The sequence below is a fragment of the Polypterus senegalus genome, chromosome 7 (genome assembly GCF_016835505.1).
Source record: "Polypterus senegalus isolate Bchr_013 chromosome 7, ASM1683550v1, whole genome shotgun sequence".
Lineage (NCBI taxonomy): Eukaryota > Metazoa > Chordata > Cladistia > Polypteriformes > Polypteridae > Polypterus > Polypterus senegalus.
The window spans coordinates 98677615-98702553 of NC_053160.1; the positions used below are offsets into that span (position 1 = coordinate 98677615).

At 38.4% G+C, this 24939-nt stretch overlaps 1 protein-coding gene across 4 annotated transcripts in view; it reads right to left on the reverse strand.

The window, feature by feature from the left end:
* Positions 1-144: 144 nt before the first annotated feature.
* The window catches only part of LOC120532731 (butyrophilin subfamily 1 member A1-like), a 29167-nt gene continuing 4372 nt past the window's right edge, over positions 145-24939 (reverse strand). For 2 of the 4 annotated variants that reach the window (XM_039759046.1, XM_039759045.1), the window contains exons 3-11: positions 22436-22777; positions 20205-20483; positions 16743-16862; positions 16203-16226; positions 8915-8941; positions 7885-7911; positions 7772-7798; positions 5817-5843; positions 145-1347 (exon numbers count right to left, since the gene is read on the reverse strand). In XM_039759046.1, the coding sequence (XP_039614980.1) occupies positions 824-1347; positions 5817-5843; positions 7772-7798; positions 7885-7911; positions 8915-8941; positions 16203-16226; positions 16743-16862; positions 20205-20483; positions 22436-22777 (1397 nt within the window). In that variant the 3' untranslated portion in view covers positions 145-823. The remainder of the gene's footprint in view (positions 1348-5816; positions 5844-7771; positions 7799-7884; positions 7912-8914; positions 8942-16202; positions 16227-16742; positions 16863-20204; positions 20484-22435; positions 22778-24939) is intronic. The other 2 variants (XM_039759048.1, XM_039759049.1) reach the window with 2 other exon arrangements.

Consider the following 24939-nt stretch of genomic DNA (forward strand, 5'->3'; position numbering starts at 1 on the left):
AAATCCCAGGCAAAGCGCCAGCCCACCACAGGGCACACACACACACACACACACTAGGGACAATTTAGGATCACAAATGCACCTAACCTGCATCTCTTTGGACTTCAGAGGACACCCACGCAGACACGGGCAGAATATGCAAACTCCACACAAGGAAGACCCAGGAAGTGAACTCAGGTCTCCTTACTGCAAGGCAGCAGTGCTACCACTGCACCACCCTGTGTTTAAGATGTTTGGAGCATAAAATGCGGCAGATAATTGCCAGTCAAAAGTCTCAGGATTAAGCAGATCAGCAGCTGTGGTGCTCTGGCTTGTTTGCGGTCCAGTGGAATTACAAAATGCCAAGGTGGGGTTTTATATCTTTAGGATAACACTGTTCTGTTATAATAAGCTGATCAGTGTCAAACTAGGACCTTAACTAGTCCATTTCTAGAAATTTTAGGAAAACAAGGAACCTTCTGAATGTTTCTCATGGAAAAGTCCAACAAACACTTTTGCAATGATTTATGCCGCACAAGAATGAAAACAAAGAAGCAATTCATAACAAAACAGGAAAAGCAAGTAATATTGTGAAAACAAGCAAAATTGAAATATATATGCATATATTGTATATATAGAAAAATCATATTTATGCATGTGCATAGCATATTAAATACACGAACCACAGTGGTGCAGTGAATACGTTAATCTTCATTACTGCCGACAATCTTCCAGGTCGCAATGGGAAATATGATACAACACATCTTGAAGCTTAAGGGTGGTGGTCCATTTGTTGCATAAAATATCTTATAAAATCCCAATTAGCAAACAGTTCAGCCATGTTTTAATTTATTTCAACCGGCAACCTTAATTTTAAATTGCAGGTATCATATGTCCTAAAGACTGGGTAAACGTTTTCACTGAAATTTTCTGTAAATGTATAGATCAGAGTTCTGCTGTTCACATTATAAATAGAAAATTGGCCTTCCTCATAATCCAGATACATTCCAATGGCTGTGGGCCTTATGCTCAAAGTGAGGCTGGTCCTGATGCTATCCAATGCTGTAAACTGATCTTCATACTGCTTCAGTGTCCAGTATCCCTGACTGGGAGTCATATCAATTGTACCTTTCCTTAATGCAGTTTCTTTCATTACTCCCAATATCCAGTCAATATTATTTCCAACATCCACTTCCCAGTAGTGCCGTCCACTGTTGAACGCCTGTGTACTCAGAACACAGGCCCAAGCATCAAATCTCTGAGGCCCATCAAGAAGGTCCTGACGTTTGTCTCCTCTTTTCACTTGTTTTCTGTCTTCTGATATTTGAAGGTAAGGGTGTGCCGTCTCTGGATCTAGAGTTAAATCTTCTGTGGAAAAAAAAAAAGTATACCATTATACTGTCATTAATATTCAAATAGAATTAAAAACTATGCAAGGTTGTGAAGTAACAGCTTACATTTTTTCTTTCTGATCAAATTTTAAAAGAGTGATAGTTCATATTAAATATAAGTATTTATTTAAATATGAGGAAAATTAGGGTTAGCGTTGATAGTAATATATAGCTAATTCCCTTCTATAAGAGTAACACCCCTTTAATGTGCTATATTCATGATAATCCATTAAACTTTATACAGACTGGTTCTCAATACAGATAAACGTTCCATATTAAATACTGAAAAAACTTCCCAAGACCATCTGCATCGCACTATGCCATGTGATCAAATATAGCACCAGCAAAACAAGCGATTATAATTTGTGTCTTGTTACGTGAAAGATATCATTATATTGATATTATAGATTGATATTAAACAGCTATATTCTCTTTATAGATTTTAAAGTAGAGTATAATAATTTTTGCTTTGCGCTATCCCCCACCATAACCTATCTTCTATGGGTTATGAGTGAAAGCTTTACATTCGTCAAAAGTTTCAATCTCCTGTTTTCGATGGATCCCAATGTTTTAGGGTCTGTCTGTGTGTTACAGTTTCTTCAGGACAGTCTACAGCTAAAATGGCTGGACAAAAAAAAATACCAAACTGAAATCTTAAGTATGTTATGAGATTACAATGTGCTGATTAGTTTTTGAACCAAATCGTACAAAAGAAAGAGACACTCTAGAGGACCCCTCAAATACCTTAATTCTGTAATTAATTATGAATTCTTCTCATTAATTACTATCACAGTGACCTAATTTATGATCAGAAAAGCATCAGAGTGCTAAATAATTATTGAAATGTTATAGAACAGTTTGGGTAACTTGATTCCTAGGGCACAAAGCCTACTGTGACATCCAAATTATTTAACATTACAGTGAAAGGCATACTGCAAAGCACTTAAAAAGACTATGCTACCTCCTATTTAAATCTGATGTGTGTCGCCCCCCACATCCCCAATTCATCTAAGGAGCAAGAAATGATTAGATTCAATATGAGGTTTTCAAAATGCCAAAATGACCATTCAAGATTTAATTGTTTAGAAACTGGAAGTTATTGCCCAGGCACACATCTCTGTTATGAGTAACAATCCAAAGGTGAAGGTATACTCTGCTTTTGCCTTGTGAAACACAGAATCACTCAACAGGATTTTAATACGTAAAATAAGCCCCCTTATATAATGTTACTATATATTTTTTTAAACATGAGACAGCAACAGCATACAGGAGTCATTGGGAGTAAGCACACAGTTTAAAGGTAGCAGGTGTTCAGCAGGAGGAAAAGGTTACAACAGGTTAAAAGCTGTGGCTGTCTTTTATACATAACATCTCAATGTGCGTATTACCGGGATAACTGATTACACTGCAGCCCTTCTTGTGGCGAAATACACATACAGTGGTGTGAAAAACTATTTGCCCCCTTCCTGATTTCTTATTCTTTTGCATGTTTGTCACACAAAATGTTTCTGATCATCAAACACATTTAACCATTAGTCAAATATAACACAAGTAAACACAAAATGCAGTTTTTAAATGATGGTTTTTAATATTTAGGGAGAAAAAAAAAATCCAAACCTACATGGCCCTGTGTGAAAAAGTAATTGCCTCCTGAACCTAATAACTGGTTGGGCCACCCTTAGCAGCAATACCTGCAATCAAGCGTTTGCGATAACTTGCAATGAGTCTTTTACAGCGCTCTGGAGGAATTTTGGCCCACTCATCTTTGCAGAATTGTTGTAATTCAGCTTTATTTGAGGGTTTTCTAGCATGAACCGCCTTTTTAAGGTCATGCCATAGCATCTCAATTGGATTCAGGTCAGGACTTTGACTAGGCCACTCCAAAGTCTTCATTTTGTTTTTCTTCAGCCATTCAGAGGTGGATTTGCTGGTGTGTTTTGGGTCATTGTCCTGTTTCAGCACCCAAGATCGCTTCAGCTTGAGTTGACGAACAGATGGCCGGACATTCTCCTTCAGGATTTTTTGGTAGACAGTAGAATTCATGGTTCCATCTATCACAGCAAGTCTTCCAGGTCCTGAAGCAGCAAAACAACCCCAGACCATCACAGTACCACCACCATATTTTACTGTTGGTATGATGTTCTTTTTCTGAAATGCTGTGTTCCTTTTACACCAGATGTAACGGGACATTTGCTTTCCAAAAAGTTCAACTTTTGTCTCATCAGTCCACAAGGTATTTTCCCAAAAGTCTTGTCAATCATTGAGATGTTTCTTAGCAAAATTGAGACGAGCCCTAATGTTCTTTTTGCTTAACAGTGGTTTGCGTCTTGGAAATCTGCCATGCAGGCCATTTTTGCCCAGTCTCTTTCTTATGGTGGAGTCGTGAACACTGACCTTAATTAAGGCAAGTGAGGCCTGCAGTTCTTTAGACGTTGTCCTGGGGTCTTTTGTGACCTCTCGGATGAGTCGTCTCTGTGCTCTTGGGGATAATTTTGGTCGGCCGGCCACTCCTGGGAAGGTTCACCACTGTTCCATGTTTTTGCCATTTGTGGATAATGGCTCTCACTGTGGTTCGCTGGAGTCCCAAAGCTTTAGAAATGGCTTTATAACCTTTACCAGACTGATAGATCTCAATTACTTCTGTTCTCATTTGTTCCTGAATTTCTTTGGATCTTGGCATGATGTCTAGCTTTTGAGGTGCTTTTGGTGTACTTCTCTGTGTCAGGCAGCTCCTATTTAAGTGATTTCTTGATTGAAACAGGTGTGGCAGTAATCAGGCCTGGGGGTGGCTACGGAAATTGAACTCAGGTGTGATACACCACAGTTAGGTTATTTTTAACAAGGGGCAATTACTTTTTCACACAGGGCCATGTTGGTTTGGATTTTTTTTTCTCCCTAAATAATAAAACCATCATTTAAAAACTGCATTTTGTGTTTACTTGTGTTATATTTGACTAATGGTTAAATGTGTTTGATGATCAGAAACATTTTGTGTGACAAACATGCAAAAGAATAAGAAATCAGGAAGGGGGCAAATAGTTTTTCGCACCACTGTATTTAATGCCATGGTTAGTTAAATTTCTTTTTGATGCGATTATTCTTGGCCTAAAAGCCAGCAGCAATTTTGATCAAATCACTAACTCCATTTGCAAAAATATAGTCCCTAGGCACCTCCATGCTTCACTGTTGCTTTTAGACATTCATCAATGTTCTGTTCTCTAGGTCTTTGGTCAACAGACTGTCTTCTCTTAGAACCACAATTGTCAGTTTTTGACTTCTCAGTCCAGAGCACCTGCTGACATTTTTCTGTACCACAGTCCTCGTGTTTTCATGCACAGGCAAGTTGTTTAGGTTTATTCCCAACTTGGAGAAACAGCTCTTGTCACAATTCTTCCATGAAGACTTCTTCTGATAAGTATTGTCCTTTCCTTTATGCTTCCACAGAAGAGCTTAGAGAGCCAATCTAAAAATTACAGTGTGATGTGAAGATTCTGCTTGGAAGATACCTTGATAATGCAGGCTGAACCCTTTGAGTTTAGATGATATGCTTAGTATAACCATTGTGTAAGAACTTATGATCTGATGTTTAAAATTCCACACTTTCCACACCCTCATTTTTAGTTTAGTCCTCCTTTGCCCAATTGTACTCTTTGTAGACCCATTTTAGTTTCAGTAAATTAGTTTGGCTTAGCACCTGTTTGTTATGTTTGCTCATTCAAGCACTGGGCTACAGATCTCCAGAGTAACTTTTTATCTGTAAAGTCTTCAGCAAAACAAACATTTCTTATTTTATTTTTTTTGAAAAATGAAAATTTAGAAATCTGAAATTTGCTCTTTTCACAAATACACACATATAACAGACAAAAAAAAAATCAAAAACAAGATTTATATAAAAATCTAGGATGCCTCTTAATCTTGCACAGTACTATACATAAAATGATTACTGTATAAGTGAAATATAAAGTGCGAAAAAACACCATTTCTATGTGACTATGGCACAACGTCAGGGATGCTTTGATACATCAAAATGTGGGTGCCTTGCCTAAAGTAAACATGAAAATGCTGTGTATCATAGGATATCCATGAAGCTGAAGTAGAGCTATACCGTGCAATATGAAAGTGACCTGAAATACACATAAACCTACTGCACATTAAAATGGCTTAAAAAGAGTTTTGCAAAGGCATAATTATAAGTCTATAGGTAAACCCAACTGAAATACTGAACCTTGGCCAGAACCCCAATATTGTGCACTAGACCACAAAAGGAGGATGCAAGAAAACTATATGCTGAGTGAGTTTGTGTCCCCATATAATGTCAGCTACCTGAAAACAACCAAGAGCAACTGATGTGAGGTTTAGTGTATGCTGGTAAGAAATAGAAATATATAGTGTTTATAAATAGTTCAATAAACATTCAAAACTGTGCAGTTAAAATGTTTACAATACCTGCAAACTTGTGAATATTCCTTGCATCTAAAAACAGTAATTGAAACAAAGTTAGGAAATCAGGGAATGGTGCGAATTGTACTTTTAAATCTATGAAAGTTAAGTATACTATTAAAAAATTCACTATGCAGCACTTTGTTTTTTGAGTGAAGGGACATGCACATAATAATACAACAACAGCACAAGCACTTAAACAGGATTAGAACTTAATGCTTCTTTGTTCTGGGAAATAAGTAAATAAGGTGAAAGAATGTTAATCTATTTAGCAATACGACTGTTAAAAATTATTTATGAATTGAAAAAGACAGCATTATCTTAATTTTATTTTAATACCATTCAGCACTTTATTGAAGCATTATGCTGCAATTCAAAACCTCTCAGGTGACCTCACTGCAGTTAAATATTCCTCTTTAATTGTATATGGCCCTTGGGCCTTGTTCACACGGGCGTTAAAATCGAGCGTTTTTTTGCGTTTGTAGCGTCCGGTGAGCGCGGATCAAGCGCCGAGTGTTTTCTACGTAGGAGTCAATGAGAGTGTTCACACGGGCTTTGGTGACGTGCGTTTGTCCGCAGCGCGTTTATACGGCATCAAAAAGACGTTGCATGCAGCTTTTTCTTGGCGTTCAAAACCCAACGAACGTAAGGAAACCGCTTCTAGTTCGTTTTCTGCGCGTTTATTTTACGCTTCGGAGGACCGGATATATATTTTCATATTGCTTATTTTATTTTATTGTCTCATGTAATTTGTAAACCATGAACCTATTAATTTATGTTCTAATATAATATTTGATAACGATTATGTAGGGGGCAATCCATGGGGGGGTGCGGCATTTCAGTGCATAACACCGGTGTAAGCGCACACTCGACTACTGTTTCCTTACCTCAAAGTGACAAGTAGTCTCTCTTCGGAGCTAACACCAAGTCGCATATTGGTTGATTGGCGTGCAATGTGGCATTGCACCAGCTGCAGCAGACAATCAAAAGTGCAAACCGACATCCGACAGTAATTAAAAAACTTGCGCGGAAATTTTCGCATTTCTTCATAAAGCACAAAAAACTTCCTTTAACCCGACGTTGTGCAGTCAGAGGATGAACCCAGTAGCGGCGGCGATTTTTTCTCTCCCTACATCGCCGTATTACGAGTATTTTTAAAACAAGAAGATTAATATCTAACATAGCAAAATGGTCCATATTGAAAGGAGGCACCTCAAATAAAACGACAAGGGCTTTCATATCCAGTTCCCGACACTGCCTCCACAGGTTAACACACAAACTACAATTTGGGCTGCAGGCTGGCGTTAGACGGAGACAAACGAACGCCGTGTAGAAGTCAATCGATCGCCACCACAAAATGCAACATAAACGTCTAGGACGTTCAGAGCAAGTTCGTTTATCCAAAAACTTAACGCCCGTGTGAACAAGGCCTTAGTGTTCCAGTAAATTAGTAATAATTCGGACAATAGATTATCAAAAAGCAAAAGTCATGGGAAAATATACTTATTGCATTTATTTTAAAGAGTAAGACAAGAAATTGATAATATGCTACAATGAGACCCTACTATGTAAGTAATGTAAACTGTTCAGATCAACCTTTTCTGAAATACAACAGAATATGTTGATTATCAGAAAGTGCTCGAGTGTCTAAACTCAGCACTGCCCTTACTGTTTCATACACTGTCCTTTCATTTCAATAGTATTGCATTATGCAATTTCATTTATGGTTGTACAAGAAGAACTCAATCTTATCATAAGCCATTTTTTAAATTTCACACGTTTTAACATGGAAAGACCCTCATTACCTAGACCCCATTTCTAAAATGCATACAACAAACAGCATCAAGAAATTGGATTATGAAAAAGCAGATGGTGCCTGCTCTTCTGACAATGTATCTATAGAATTGCACTACTGAACTTTCAATATGTTCACTATAACAAAAACAAAGGAGAAAATTTACCGAGACTTTGAGCCTGTTCTTTATATTCTGAAAAAGAAATATATTTTTCTTTAGTCAGTCTGACTGGATTATTTACATAGAAATTTATGAAAAAAATAAAATTAAATTTATACCATCTTGAACACGTAGCCTCTCAGCAGCTGTTGTATTGGGTATAAAAACAATAATATTAGCAAACATTTTCATAAAATTCACTTAACAGTGCTGGCATAAGTCAACTGGAAACATGAAGATTAACAGTAACTATAACCGTTTTGCTTATTTTTGATATCAAACTAGATTAAAAAAAAATTGGGGCCATGATGTACATAACCAGAATCTGCTAAAGACTGTGTCATGTTATGGGATTTTCCCCAGCAATTTCCAGACGCAGAGTTCATTTAAATATGCTTAGCTCATGGGGGCAGTTGAGGTGTGCAACATTGACTCTCTGTCATGAAGTTTGACATCGCCAGTGACTCAGTCAGACCAGTCTGTTGTGTTACTTGCCCCAACTACATCAAGTAGGTTTGATTTTGTCTTACATTATAGGGGTTGGCTTTGATGAGCACTTATCAGCAATAGTATAATGCATGGAATGCATCCATGAGGAATAAGGAACATGGATGCCTGAAATGCACAAACGGAACAGAGGCTCATCTGTCTGATACTGTATCTTGTTTTTGACATAACATGGCAGAATGGAAAAAGAAGAATGCCTAGAAAGCATTTGTAAAGGCACCAGCGCTGTCTTCTAATATATTAATTAGTGGTCACCATGCAGCAAGGTCACAGTACCTAGGACATTTAAAACTGTGGTGGAAAGTCTTCATGTAGGTGGGTAATTTGTCATCCCTTGTGTTTCCTACTTCTATAATCTGACATCCTTAGGGCAACGAGATCTAGCAACTACAGTCATCAGTTTTGACAGAGAAGTCATATAATCTGCCTCCAGCTGTAAAAGCAGGATGGAATGAACTGTTTCAAAGGATTGCTTTTTTATCCTTGGTACCATTTACATTTATAAGCAAATAAAAGGGGAGGCTTAGTTAAGGAGGAGTTATAACAAAAAGAAAGGCCGATAAGATCATCAAAAACACAAACATCCACAAAAACAGCCAACGACAGGGTCCTTTCCTGTGTAAACATAAAAGACGTACTTACCAAGACGTTGAGAAAATTCGTCATACTCTAAAAATGCAGCAAAAATAGAAAGCAATTACCAGTAATATTCTACTACATATGAAATCACTTCTTACCATTGCAGATATATTCATGTCGAGAGTGTGCTAAATGATGCTACTGAATTTGTAGAGAATACTATACTATGCATTTCAAATAGGTAAATTAAAGGACCCAAAGTCTAAGGCACAGGCACCAACAATTGTGCTCCATATGTATAACAAGAGTTTACAAGGTCAGCCCTGGTACCCCCTGCAGGTTTTCATGTGAGTCAATTTCAGCCTCGGTGGATAATTTTTACCAGCAATTGACTTCATTGTTTAATTAGCTCACTTTTTTCCTTGTCTTATTTTGCTTTCAGAAAGGTGGAGTAGTTTGAAGTTTACATTTTGTGGAAATTCATGTTTTCTTTTTATTGCTTATTTTTTTGTAATGATTTTTTCTATTTTTAAGCTCACATTTTATGTGGTGTTTGCTGTTTTAATTGTATTTAAATACTGTCAACTAGAGAACTGTAATAGTGTGGCTATATCAAAATTTTTCTGTGTGTGTGCAGACTTCTCTAATGCTTACATGAACTTGCCTAACTAAAGATGTCTGCCTCTCTTTTGTTAATGACTAGCTAGATGTGCAAGCTCACAAAAACAATCAAATAATGAGGAGCTGGTACTGGTATGTCACAAATGGCATCAAGTCATTATCATACCCTCCAATATTGTCATCATCTCACAAAATACAGCCATATAGATCAAAGTGTTAAATACATGGGAAAACTTTACACCCACCCACTGCTCAGAAAATTCTTTTGGTTTTGAATTGCCTAAGCTGAAACAGCAACACTTCAAGTTCAGAATCAAATTACTTTAGGGTGAAAAAGGGCAAGCCACAACAACGCTGGAAAGAATACATAGACTACACACAATGTCCATCTTAAAATGAGCACTGCACCGTTAACCACCATGTGGGCAGGAATGTGCTGGTCAGCACAAGGCCAGCAAACAATTGAAAAAAATGCTTTTCTACATATACATGTCTGTTCTTTCAGCACCAGGATTCTGCACTTTTTTTGAAGTAGAAGCATCGTAAAGCTGGCTTCTTTTTCACAATGTGGAAAGTGCACACATAGGCTTCATTGGTGACATTTTAAATTTAGCACAGTCCTCTTCAGTTGTGAATGAAAATCAAGTCACACCATAATGTCTTATGAATGATGCATTCCTGGTATTAATCCTGATGTTAATCTCTTTTCTTTTTTTCAAATTACTTACGCTACTTTTAAGGGAAGGGTGCCATGTTGGTGTAGTGGTAGCACTGCTGCCTCTCAGTAAGGAGACAAGGGTTTGCATCTCGGATCGCCCCGGTGTGGAGTTTGAATGTTCTCCCTGTGTATATGTGGGTTTCCTCCTGGTACTCTGATTTCCTACCAAAGTCCTAAAACATGCAATTTAGGTGGATTGGTGATACTAAATTCACCCTAAAGTGTGGTTGGGGTGTGTGTGTTTGTCCTGCAATGGGGCTTGCATTTTGTCCAGGGTTTGTTCCTTCCTTGTGCCCTCTGCTAGCTGGTGGGATAGGCTCGATGGCCCTATTCAGGACTAAGCAGGTTTGAAAATGACTGAACTTTAAGGAAAGAAATAATACTTAATTTTTTTGTACCTCTTCTCTGGCATGAACTACATAGCCTGAACTGGAAAAAGCTTGACCTGGAAGTGTAAACACATGATTGATCACACACAAACACACACACACATACAAACCCAAGGTTATAGAGAACACTTCAGGCCCAATTGGTCCAGCCCTATAGCCAGAAACAGGTTCACAGCACCTCGCACAAAGACAGTTTTACAAACTACAAAAAGCAACATTTCTTGGTAGGTAAGTGTCGTGATGTGAAATTTTGCATACAAGTTGATAAATATTTTGTATGACTTTATTTGTAACTTAGCAACAAAGCAATGGAATATTGGTGTTACATTATCGATAATGGCAATGGTTTGATGGTTTAAGAACTCCTTCCCCCCCTTTTAGGAATGAGTCTCTTTGTAATTTTATGACAGGGTTGGGGGAAGTGCCTCAAACCAGTTTGGCTAATATTTCTCTGCAGGACTCCTAGTCAACCCCCACAGGGAAGCCTGACTGCCTAACTACCAAGCTTTACATTAACACATGGTTTGGAGGGCAGGTGTGAAGGTTTTCTGTTCCCCCCCATTGGTCTGAAGTATGGCTGTTTGGAACTGCCTTGTATCAAAAGACCTTAAGTATCATGATGACCTATTGGCTCTAGGGGTTGGACAGAAAACCTATAAATTTGCTTGCTTTACCTCACTTTCTCGTTCTTACCAAACTGATGAAAGACCATCTCACACCAAGAACTGAAAAGGACAACACAATTAAAAGCACAGCTCAGAAGCCATATTGAGACAGGCATGCGGCCTGTTCTGAAGAAAGCTGACCACAAAATGATGCCTTAACTAGAGACATTTTAAGTAACTAACAAGTCTGTGTGCCATCTGAAACTATACATCACCATTTATCAGGTTGTATGGTTGCCAATACTCAAATGTACTTTGCATATTGTTTTTATTTATGAATATTATCAATAATACATTGTTTAAATTGTAACTTAACTCCTGCTTGTCTTTTACTACTAACTTAATTGCCTTAGGTTATACATGTAGCAGGGAAGGTGGGGAGAAGTTATATGGTACAATCTATACTAATAAAAGGCAAAGCCCTCACTGACTCACTCACTCACTCACTCATCACTAATTCTCCAACTTCCCGTGTAGGTAGAAGGCTGAAATTTGGCAGGCTTATTCCTTACAGCTTACTTACAAAAGTTAAGCAGGTTTCATTTCGAAATTCTACATGTAACGGTCATAACGGTCGACAACGTTCGCCATGTTGAACTTTCTTATTTATGGCCCCATCTTCACGAAATTTGGTAGGCGGCTTCCCTGCACTAACCAAAACTGATGTACGTACTTATTTCAATGGTATGAAGCCATTGTCGGCCGTCATATTGAACTTTCCAACGTCACTAATTTTCCAACTTCCCGTGTAGGTAGAAGGCTGACCCCATCTTCACGAAATTTGGTAGGTGGCTTCCCTGCGCTAACCAAAACCAATGTACGTACTTATTTCGGGGATATGACGCCACTGTCGGCCGCCATATTGAACTTTCCAACAGCACTAATTCTTCAACTTCCTGTATAGGTAGAATGCTGAAATTTGGCAGGCTCATTCCTTACAGCTTACTTACAAAAGTTAAGCAGGTTTCATTTCGAAATTCTACACATAACGGTCATAACGGTTGACAACGTTCGCCATGTTGAACTTTCTTATTTATGGTCCCATCTTCACGAAATTTGGTAGGCGGCTTCCCTGCACTAACCGAAACCGATGTACGTACTTATTTCAGTGGTATGATGACACTGTCAGCCACCATATTGAAGTTTCCAACGTCACTAATTTCCAACTTCCCGTGTAGGTAGAAGGCTGAAATTTGGTACTTGTTTCGGTGGTATGATGCAACTGTCGGCCGCTATATTGAACTTTTCAACGGTCTTTGTTACTTATGGGCCAATCTTCAAGAAATTTGGTACGCGGGTTCCCAACGCTAACTGAATCCTACTTATGTACATATATATGTCCATAGCTTGCAGCTCGGTCATTGTGTGAGGCATTGTTGGCTGCCTGCCTATATAAGGCCGTCCGTCGCTCCAATCTCTACATTCCCGTCCTTGCTTCGCCACAGGATTCACATGCTAATAACTAAAGCCTTTTTATTTAATCCACGGCTTCTTCGCTGGTTTATTGTTCATTTATTACGATGATAGTTATTGTTTAGGTATTTTAGACTTACTTTACATTGTTCAGGTACCCATTTCCTTTATCATTCCAACCGTACCCCCATTAACATGTCTATCGAGGTGATCACCATCGATCAAAGAACTGTCACTTACCGAGTGGTTTCCATTCCCAGAGATGGCACCTGCCTTTTCCATTCTCTCTTACATATTGCACGGCCATATCGGGCTCACTCTTGATATCCGGAGGAACATTGTGTCTTATGTATTGAATGACTGGGACAGGTTCAAGGTGTGGACTGATGACGGTACAAGAGATAATTATACTACACAGGAGCACTAGAAGAGTGAGAAGCCCTTCACCTATGCATCTGCATGTGAGTTGATAGCTGCCGCTGAATTGTTCGATTGTCGCTTCCAAGTGTACCGAAATGGCCAAATATTTTACACCTTTCGACAACCGCCAATGCCTCTTAAATACCTTAGATTGACAGGTGACGATTTCAGTAGTGGACATTTTGATGTTTATGAATGTTTAAACTTTCAAAAGCTGGATGTGAAGTTATCGATGAAACCGGTTGTATACTTACAACGCTTGACAGATGCCGAATGTCTCTTCAACACAAGTCCTACAAATACTGTCGTAATTGAAACAAACCATGAAACTCAAACCGATTATGACAGCAGCAATCCAAGCTGTGAGATTTGAAACAAGATTACTGTTCACATAGCCAACTGTACTTGCATGCTCAAGAGTAAGCTCAGCGCACAGCTTGGTCATATTACAACTGGAGGGCCGAACTCACAATGTGGTATACAAAGAGATCTTAATAAATAATTATTGGTATATTTTCCCTCAGTTTAAAAAGGTTTAATTTTCTTATTAATAAAAATTTTAAGGCAGTACTTCGCCGCTGCGAATCGCGGGTATTTTGCTAGTACCTTATAAACGGTGGTAAGTCTGAGATTTCAGGCATTCTAACAAAGGCTACATATTAATAATAAAAAAGGGGAAAGTAGAGCAATATATTACTCTACCAAGACAAAAGAGTAAGTAATTATATTGAACATATGACAGGAAAAGTGGAGTAAAATTGCTTAAGATAACAATGTTAAGAGTTGTTATATACAAATTAAATTATTGAAGTAAACTCATTTTCCACATCATCACATGTCCTTTATTAATGTAATATGATTTAAGAGCAAGATTTTATTTACGTACTGTATATTTCTACTTTACCAATTATTTTCATTCATTTACTTCTTGTGAAATTAAGCATACTATCTCCAAAATTTGCCTTGGAAATTCAGAGCAGACCCTTTTTCAGGGGAAATGATAAGTAATTTAATTCTGTCAACTAAGCCATAGGCAGTAGTTGCTTTATGTACTACTTTTTGTAGCGAGGTGTTACATTTTGCCTGCTATCGTTGACTTTATGTATGTCATACACACAACTACGGTCAAGGAGCAGTAGATCAGCTAAATATAAGAAATGTCACCAAAGCAATTATTCTAAGGACTCAAAAATGGAACAATGTCAATGGTTGATAGGGCACAATTTAACAGAAATTCCTCATTCCAATTGGTCACCTCAGTGGTTTCCGTGGTATTACCTATCACTTCTTATTTTCTATTATAGTCTTTATGTAACCTTGTTGTTTTTCCCATTAAAGGCAAGTTTGTCTTGAGGTCTTGAAGAATACATGAGCTAAGAAAGAGATCTTCAGGATGATACCTTCAAGGACTCCTGAGAGCATTGCTGATCCTGGGTGAGATACAGGATATAAGTCTGGAGTTGAACCCATGCAAGGGCTTAAAGTACTTACAATCCAAGGTTTAAGAAATTTAGAGTTGGGATTTGTGTTAGAACATTAGAACAATCTAGACAAGAATGGGCCATTCAGCCCAACAAAGCCTGCCAGTCCTATCCATTTACTTCTTAAAATACATCAAGTTGAGTTTTGAAAGTCCCTAAAGTCTTAACTGTCTGACACACTACTTGGTAGCTTATTCCAAGTGTCTATCATTCTTTCTGTAAAGAAAAACTTCCTAATGTTTGTGCGAAATTTACCCTTAACAAGTTTCCAACTGTGTCCCTGTGTTCTTGATGAACTCATTTTAAAATACAAGTCTCGATCCACTGTACTAATTCCCTTCATAATTTTAAACACTTCAATCATGTCACCTCTTAATCTTCTTTTGCTTAAACTGTAAAGGCTCAGCTCTTTTAATCTTTCCTCATAATTCAACCCCTGTAGACCTGGAATCAGCCTAGTCGCTCTTCTCTGGACCTTTTCTAGCGCTGCTATGTCCTTTTTGTAGCCTGGAGACCAAAACTGTACACAGTACTCAAGATGAGGCCTCACCAGTGCATTATAAAGGTTGAGCATAACCTCCTTGGACTTGTACTCCACAGATCGTGCTATATAACCTAACAATTATATAGATTATATAGATTTAATCTGAGCAGTACTTCCCCTACAATTTCTAAATCTCTCAAAACCTCATGAGTAGTCCCTTTTACCTTTAGGAGGTTACTGACTTTCACTGTTGTGAAGACTTCAGAAAAATGCAAGTGTAGGCATCTGCTATTTCACTGTCTAAGTCTTTTAATTCCCCTTTACTATTCTTGATGCATTTCACCTCCTCCTTGACTATTCTTTTACGACTAAAATACTGAAATAATCTCTTACGGTCATCTTTCGCCTTATCTACAATATTCCTCTCCAACTGTCTTTCAGCCTCTCTGATATCCTTCTTAATGGTTGCCATCATGTTCTCATACGCCATGCGATTCACTTTGGAGTTATTAGTCTTATACCCATTATACAGCTTTTTTTTATAACTCTTTATAAACCTACAGCAGAGTTTTATTGAATATCCTATTAATTCCAAATTTAGGTATGTACCTGTCCTGCATTACCTGTCAATTTTTTTTTAACTTGCTCCACTGCTCCTTGGCTATCTCCACACTTAAAAGCTTATCCCAGTCTATCCTCTTTAAACTTTTTAGACTTTTTTAGACTTTGTATTTGTATCCACACTCTTACAAAACACTGAGAATTGTATTATATTATGTTGTGTAAGAACTGACAGAGTTAAAAAAAGCCTGAGAATGTGAGGAGAAGGTTTAGTAGGTGAAAGAAGGGAGTGTTTATATGATATTGGTATGAGAAGTGAATCATGTAACAGCCAGGATGACTATCTTAGTTTAGGAAAGCCCAATGGATCTTGGAATTTGTTGTTTTGCTTTGTCTGAAATTTGACATATTTCTGTTACTTCCTTTTAAATTGACTTATGATAAACAATGCATGATTTCTGCATCATTTAGCCTAGTGATGTTTATTCTACACAGTAATTTAGTAAACAGATACTTTCTACTGTCTGCCAAACTGGAGTACTCGATTAATTTTGAATGAATATTCATTCCTTAGGAAAGCATTGAAGAAATTGTCTTACCAGCCTCTGCTCGTTGCCGTTCAGCTTTGGAAATAAACCAAAAAACAGACCTTCAGTAACATTATCAAAGTATAACAAAAACACACAAATTTTTTGTTATGCTACAGATTAATATACAATGAGATTCCAACAAGTTCTGACTTTTATTTTACTTTATCAACACAAGCATACATGGGCATCAGAAATAATTAGGCACAGAGATCAAAAGGTTTAAGATGTGATTGTGTTCTGTGATTGTCACAGAAAATCCTTCCAATTTTGCTGTGAAATTGTGTAGTAGGGAAACAGGGAAGTGACCTGCCCAAAATGCAATAATGCCCTCCAGCTTAGGAAGTGCACATACTAGTCCTGCTTGCACACATTATCTGATACTCACATGTATAGATAGCCAGGTTTCAGGTAGACATATTTGGAATGTATATACAGTATAAGACAGATGAATTTGACTGTGATTGATTCATAATGCCCACATAGCAAACATGGCAAAATAAAACCAATTCAAGAAATTTGGTTAAGTAGAGTAACAAGAACCAGAGCTACCTTTAACTTTATTCTTGAAACTGAGAGCAGCAAAGGTCATCACCATGAAGGCCAGAACACTCAAGGGCAGAAGAATTCCTAAAACCACAGTCATAGCTGAAACCCGAGGAAAAAAGTCTTCTGAAAAAACAAAAAAATAAATATACAGTAATTGGCAATGTATATCTTTTACATAAAAACAAAACCATTGTGGAAAATGAAGGTAGAGAAAAATCTAACATCTTTGTTAGGACTCCGCCCTTTACCATTTTCTTTTTGTCAGTGTCCTGTGAGACCCATTGTGGTTGTTAATTATTTTCTCTCTTCACCATTGAGGAGTAAACCAGAAATGACTGGGTCTCTGCGTACCTTTGATTGAAGCACAATGTTGCTCTAAATTCTTTGTTGAGAGATTGTTTGAACATGGCTGTTCTGCTCACTGTACCCTTACCTCACCTCTTCAATGTAATTCACCTCTTCAAAGTGTTACACCTGTGTACTGCTCCTTTGCTGGTTTTGCGGGAAGTGAAAGCGCTGGCTGAACAACAGGTGATATTAATCACTAATTAAGCCTCTGGGAGGGTCATGATGTATAAAAACCTGTTTTTAACCTTTGGAGGGGACTCAGGTTTTGTGTTTGCTTGTGTGTTTTCTTTCCCCTCTTCTTAGTTTTTCTATTAATTTCTCGCGCGTGTAAAATTTTATTTTACACTCCTAGACGTCTAGTTTTGTTATGTAAACTTTTCTTATTTTTGGGTAAATAAATGGAGTTTTCCCCAAGAATGTGGTGTCGTGCCAGTTTTATGTTGCGACTTACGAGCCAGCTGTAACACAAAGTCATTCTACCTTTGAAAATTGTAATCAATTTGAAGTAGTCTGATATGGTTTAGCTTTTTTACACCAACTATAAATTTTGGATTTTTTGACTTGTGCTAGAGTCTCTGACATAAGCAAGATATACATTTTATTGAGACAAAAGAAAATCAGTTTTAGAAATGATTGGTGTATACGAAATGAGAATAATAATGGGCTGCACAATTACAGTAAATAATGGGTTTCATTAACAGCTAAACAGGACACTAGTTAAAACAAAAATGGTGGCCATCCAAGAGTGTTTGAGACTCATTACCATCCATCCATTTTCCAACCCGCTGAATCCAAACATAGGGTCACAGGGGTCTGCTGGAGCCAATCCCAGCCAACACAGGGCACAAGGCAGGGACCAATCCCGGGCAAGACACACACAAACACACCAAGCACACACTAGGGCCAATTTAGAATCGCCAATCCACCTAACCTGCATGTCTTTGGACTGTGGGAGGAAGCTGGAGTAAACCCACGCAGACACAGAGAGAACATGCAAACTCCACGCAGGGAAGACCCAGGAAGCGAACCCAGGTCTCCTAACTGCGAGGCAGCAGCGCTACCACCGTGCCGCTCGAGACTCATTACATATCTGGTTATTTATTGGCCCATTTCATATGCCATTATTGTTGCTGTATATATATATATATATATATATATATATATATATATATATATAGGTCTGTCTCTAAAACCACAGAACTTCTTGTCACCCTAGATTCAGTTGAACCTGATAAGCATGTTTGTTTTGATCAATTTTAATATTGTTGCAAAAGTAAGTTTACACAACTGTGTGTGTAATTACATTGCAAATCATGTCCAAAATAGTCCAAAATAACACATCTTGCATTGTAAAATTGATTTTTTATGTTTCCATCATCTCCACAAGTAGTATTTGGACAATGTTAAGATGTATTATCAAGTTTTCATTAAACTTCCATATCAGGAAATTGGTAGGCAGCAGCAAGCCCATGAACAAGTTCTGGAAATCACCATCTTTGTGTTTCTGTAGTATAGTAAACTACTTTCACTAGCAGATGGCATCTAAGAGCTCAAATGAACATGCTTGAAGAAAATGACAAAATTTGTGTTTGCCCACATGAAGATATGAAACACATATTACTGATCTGTTACAGAATTAGTCAGTACTTCCTTTACTGTAAGGACAGCCTATAAGTAATGATAAATAGTACCAAGACTTTTAAAAAGAAATACAATCATACAGTCAATAGCTGGCATGTTTGGTTCATGTTCATGGCATATACAGGCATTTTGAAAGTTCAGAATGGTAGTGATTAGTCAATAGCTACAATACATTTATATGGAATCTAACATTGTGCTAATACTAAGTAAGAGAATGCATTTTTAACACATCTTAAAATAAACAGCAAAATTAGTAGAAACTACTGCTATCCAGGTTAATTGTGATCAAAATGAAAATGTGACAACTCAACTGAACCCACTTAACCCAGCTCTGGGGGCTACAGCATATCCTAGCAGCATCAAATGCAAGACAGGAATGTGCCCTACACAGAGTGCCACACTGTGGCACAGACATATCCTTGCTAACATTTACATACTGTATGATGGCAGAAATGCTATACCTTGAAATACTATGCAATTTCAAATGCTTGTTTTTTTGGCACTGGACATGTTTAATAATTAATACAATTATAGTCTTGCAAAACTAGCCATATTTTTTGGGATGCTAAGCACTCAAATAACACAATGAAAGACATGAAGCTGTATCTGTCAATTACCTCCCCTCTGCTTCTAAACAGAAGTGTTTATTCTTGCATTGTTAATAGTGGCTGTTTAAGAAAGCATATCGTGTTTCGTGATTTTTTTCTGAGCAGGCACTCTATTTGAATTTTGAAGGTATAAAAGCTTAAACTCCAAGGCCTCTTGTTCTCTGATTTTAAATACATAAATACAGTATATAGATTTGGCCCTAATGAAAAAAGACTTCAAAGGTATACCAGGGAAAGGTTTTTATCTGCTCAAGTCTCAGAAGATGAAACTTGATTCTGCCCTTCACTCCTCCCCATCCTGTCCTTCTGCTATAAAAGAGCTAAACAATTGTCATTTTGTGGCCTGGCAGCCAAAAGTAAACATCTGAAGTGTATGCTTCTAAAATATTGTATTTTCTGGAATGAGTAAAATATAAGATTTGCTTGGGCACTTTCATAAAATGCTGTCAACTTCTTTAGTCCTCTGGCCAGCAATACACCTTTGACATGTGGCAGTGCAATTTGCCAGGGTAATAACAGAATGTTTTCTATTATCATAACTTTTTCAATGCAAGATTGTGCTTTATGCTTTTAAAAATACACAAGCTGTGCAGTCTGAAATCTACGTAATAAATAAAAGGACATTGGAATGTATTTTGTAATGAGTGTAGTAACAAAATGCATTACATCTGTTATTGCAACAGATGGCACATTTTCGGCTTTGTGTTTACAGCTTTTATGAAATTAGCTTCATCAGAAAAAATGTGTTTGTTGAACTTATGCTAGGTTGTCAGAAGGCATGGGTATTAAGGTTTTAACACAAATTTCCTGTAATGTAAACCAGATCTACCACAATAATCTGTGAAGAGACATTAATATTAATACTGACCATTAATACTAATTCTGGATTGCAGTTCATGTTCACCTTGCTTGATGATACAGGAAAGCTCATGTTTATTCTCCTCATATACTTGTAGATAACTCTGCACGTTGTATAACCCAGAGTTGTCCACTTCTTCAGAATATATGGCCTGTCCTGTTAAATTAGTTTGCTTTCTGTCAGACCATTCAATTGCAGGCCTGGGGTACCATCCTTTTGAATCACAGTATAACAGTATACCATTTTTCTGTATTCCAGCCAAAGACATCAGGGGGATGCTGCCCAGTGCTAAGGAAACAGAACCATATATTAGGTAGCAATACAAGAAAAATAGTAAGAGATAGTCACCATGGCTTTATTACTGACTGCTCTACATGAATCCCATTACAGGTAAATGTTAGGTGGGAAAAAGATCACAACACCAGTAAAGGCAGTAGTGCACACGGCATGAGCCCATCCACCCAAAATGTCAGATCTCATCTAAGTGCAGGCAATGTCACCCCTTAAAGTTCAGTTGATCATGCACACCAGTAGTGATGAGCAAGCATGCTCGGCCGAGAGCATGGCGCTACTTGAACGAGCATCACATGTGCTTGTGCGCCATGCTCGAGTCTCCGCCCTGCACGTTTTGTGGGTTGGAGACAGCCAATCAAGGGGCAGGTAAGTATTGCCCTCACTGTAATGCCAGTAGCCATGTCAGGTGCTGGCATTACAGTGATTGGCTGGCCGGAACACATCATCGGGTGCTATATATGCAGGCACTGTCATATAATGTTTTAGAGCATCAGCTCACCTGCAGGCACTGGCATATAATGTTTTAGAGCGTCATTTTTCCGTAAAATTGATTTTTTTGGGAGGCTTTGGGTGTGTTTTTGTCAGTCTGTAAAAGTGGCATACAACACGGACAAACTGGTTCCCAGCAGCGACTTGGGAGTCCAAGATGCATCCAGACATCGTCCCCATGCTGTTCCCGGTCCATTTGGGTGGTGTTTCTGTCACTTTCTGACCTTTTCCAATGGACCAGGCACCCTCCCCTCTTCAGAGCAGAGGGTGCATGGTTGTCTCCCATTGACTTACATTATACTCGGGTACTCGGTAGAGCACACGAACATCATGATGTGTTCGGACCGAACACCCAAACACTTTGGTGATCGCTCATCACTACACGCCAGTATTTAACTCCAACCACTACAGAAGCAGAGGTAATGATAAGTTAAAAAAAAGGTTTATTTGCACTGTCTGAAATTTGAAGTATGACATTTAATAGAAGATCCAAAGAGCATGCAACAGACCATACACCAAAAAAAACAGTACAATATTCAAGGGAAAACTAATTGTCAAAAAGAGAGAATCCAAAGGGGTATGAAAATAGCAGAACAAGCCCAAAAAGTAAGCCAAGGTCAAAAAACAGAACAGCAGAGTAGAGAAAGGAAAACACAAATCATGAAACAAACAGAACTCTACATGGGTTACTGTAAAGATGAAGGCACAATGCACAAGCAAATCAGTACTGCCTTAGCGGACATTGATTAGCAAAATCTGTGGATAGGACAGGCTTGGTGAAAAACAACATCCTAAAGGAAGGTCTAGGGCAGGGGTGTCAAACTCCAGTCCTGGAGGGCCACAGTCTCTGCAGATTTTCATTCTAACCATCTTAATTAGTGACCAGTTTTTACTGCTAATTACTTCATTTAATTAACTTGACTCAAGCCCTTTAGTTGTTTCTTTTTCCTTAATTAGCAGCCAAACAATAATGAGACACAAAACAAGCCGCCACATCACACAATATCTGAAAATAAAGAAAGGTGAAGGTCTCAGTAAGGTTGAGCTCTCAACTCACCAAAAAACTTTGATGATGTTCTTATGAAAAACAACAAGCCGTGGAATTAAATAATGACTTTAATTAACAGCGAGAATTGGGTTCTCATTAAGAAACTGGTTGGAGTTTGAAGCCCCAGTTTTGCTGGTCATCTGTTGGCTCATTTCACGTATCATTTCTGTTCGGCTGCATTTTAATGAGGAAACGAATCAATTCAGAGGACTTGAATCCTTCTAACAGGGCTATTAAAATGTGAATTAGCAGTGAAAACAGGTCACTGATTAGGAAAAGGGTTAGAATGAAAACCTGTAGCCGCTGCGACCCTCCAGGCCTGGAGTTCGACACCCGTGGTGTAGGGCCAGTAATCACAAGTTCTAAATTCTAACCCAGCATATTCACTGTTCTAACAAATTATACTCACCAATAATCTTTAACCTGACAGTTTTGCTGTCATGCCAGTTCTTAGAAACAACTTCGCATGTGTATACTGCTTCATCCATAGTGTGAACATTGTCCAGGTGAAGAGAAACATTTCCTAAGGTCATTTCCGCTTTTGCAATGTGTGTCCTACCCACATAGCTGCTATGAATGCCTTGTGTAACCTCTTTTTGCTCTCGGTAGTAGAATATTTTCCTTTCATCTCTAGACCACAGGATTTCCATGTCAACAGCACTGATGCTGGGAGAGAGCAGGCAAGGCAACACCACTTTACCACCTACATTACTAAACTGGAGTGAATCTGGTGCAGTAAGGCTGAATATCTCTATAAAATAAAGATATAATCATATGTGAAAAATGATCAAAACACATTGAGTAAAAGTCTCTATACTGAAACATTCTGGCAGAATTGCCATTTCTGACTGGTCTCTTCGATTGATCCTGGCTCTAGCTTTTGTTTAGACCCTTTCTCTGATCTCCAGAATTGTGGCATGGTTGCTTCTATAATGGTTTGGTAATTTGTATAAAATAACTTTTCCAAATTTTCATACTCACAGAGCAACAATGCCATATGTACCAAATGCATATAACTTTTTTTAATTGGTACATTTTTCACTAAAATAATGTTCATTAAGAATTTCAATGCTAAATTGGATTTCAGCTGTAATTTGCCATGTAGTCAGAAAATAAATATTCAGTACAACACTTTTTGATTTAATTCTCCACACTGGCATATTTGCACAATATTTGCTACATCTACATAGTTTAACAAAATATTTACCTAGCTTTTATTGGCTACCTTGCAGTACAAAAAACATATTACACTACTAGCCAGCCCATTCCACAATAAATTGTAGATTACTGGTTTAGCACTTCAATTTAAATGATTTAAACAACATGTACTCTGTAATATATGTGATGCACCAACCACAACCATTCCAAGGAGTTTTTTGTGAGCTAATGAAATGCATTGTAGTTTTCATTCCAACAGATAGCAAACGTGAATATCGGGAGAGTTTCTTTGCAGCTTTTGTCGATTTTCGTAAAGCATTCGACTCAGTTGATCGAGCTGCCCTGTGGGACATCCTGAGGGTTCGCGGGATCCCCTCGAGGTTGCTGGATATCATGGTCGGCCTGTACACTGGTATTGCAAGTGCTGTGCAGAGTGGAGGCAGGACCTCTGTGTTTTTCCCAGTCGATTCTGGGGTTCGTCAGGGGTGTGTCCTTGCTCCTACTCTGTTCAATGCTTGTATGGACTGGGTGTTGGGCAAGGTCGTGCGGTCCAGCGGATGTGGCACATCTGTAGTGAAGAAAGATTCACAGATCTTGACTTTGCTGACAATGCTGTGATCTTCACGGAGTCAATGGAGGCTCTGATTGGGGAGCTTGAGAGACTGAGTGAGGAGTCTGAGTGTCTGGGCTTGCAAGTGTCCTGGATAAACAACAAGATCCAGGCCTTTAATGACCTCTTGAGCACAGCCAGCAGCAGTGTGTCTGTTTGCGGATAGGTTTACTTACCTTGGCAGTGAGATTCATATCTCTGGTGACTCTTCCTTTGAAGTCAGTAGACGGATTGGGAGATTATGGGGAGTCATGAGGTCGCTGGAAAGAGCTGTGTGGCGCTCCCAATATCTATGCAAAAGGACAAAGATCCAAGTCTTTAGAGTCCTGGTGCTTCCTGTCTTGGTATATGGTTGCGAAACTTGGTCGCTATCCAGTGACCGGAGACGAAGACTAGACTCCTTTGGTACTGTGTCTATCCGGAAAAACCTTGGGTATAGCTGGTTTGAGTTTGTGTCGAATGTGCGGTTGCTCATGGAGTCCTGAATGAGGCACATTACCTGCATTGTGAGGGAGCGTCAGTTACGGCATTACGACCATGTGGCATGTTTCCCTGAGGGTGATCCGGCTCGTAAGATCCTCATTGTTGGGGACCTGAGTGGCTGGACCAGGCCAAGGGGTCACCCACGTAACACCTGGCTGCGGCAGATAGAGGGTCATTTCCGGAGGATGGGACTGGACCGCATGTCTGCCTGGGGGGGTTGCCAACTGGGATCCCGAGTTGTTTAGTAGTGTAGTGGGTGCGGCAACGCACTGTACCAGTGCATGCTCCCCAACTTGACTGACTTACTATACAACCCAAATTATAAATAACGGAAATTTGAAATAGAAAAAAAACATTAGCAAATAAAGGCAACAGAGGATGTTATAACTTCATTGGAACCCACTGACTGTCACCTAGTGGGAAGTAACTGGTGGTATAACAGCAGATTCTCAATCTCCAGTCTTATGAGGTCAGAGTGCCCTCTTTATAGATGTTATTGGCATTTTTTATTTATCTTTGATTTATTCCTGATCTCACTTTTCTGTATTACTAAGCACAGATCCCCTGAATGTTTAACTGACTCAAATATTTCCATCAGTAATTCCTCTATTACTTTTTTATTTTCTATTTAAATTTTCCTTGATTAAGTAATGGTATTATCT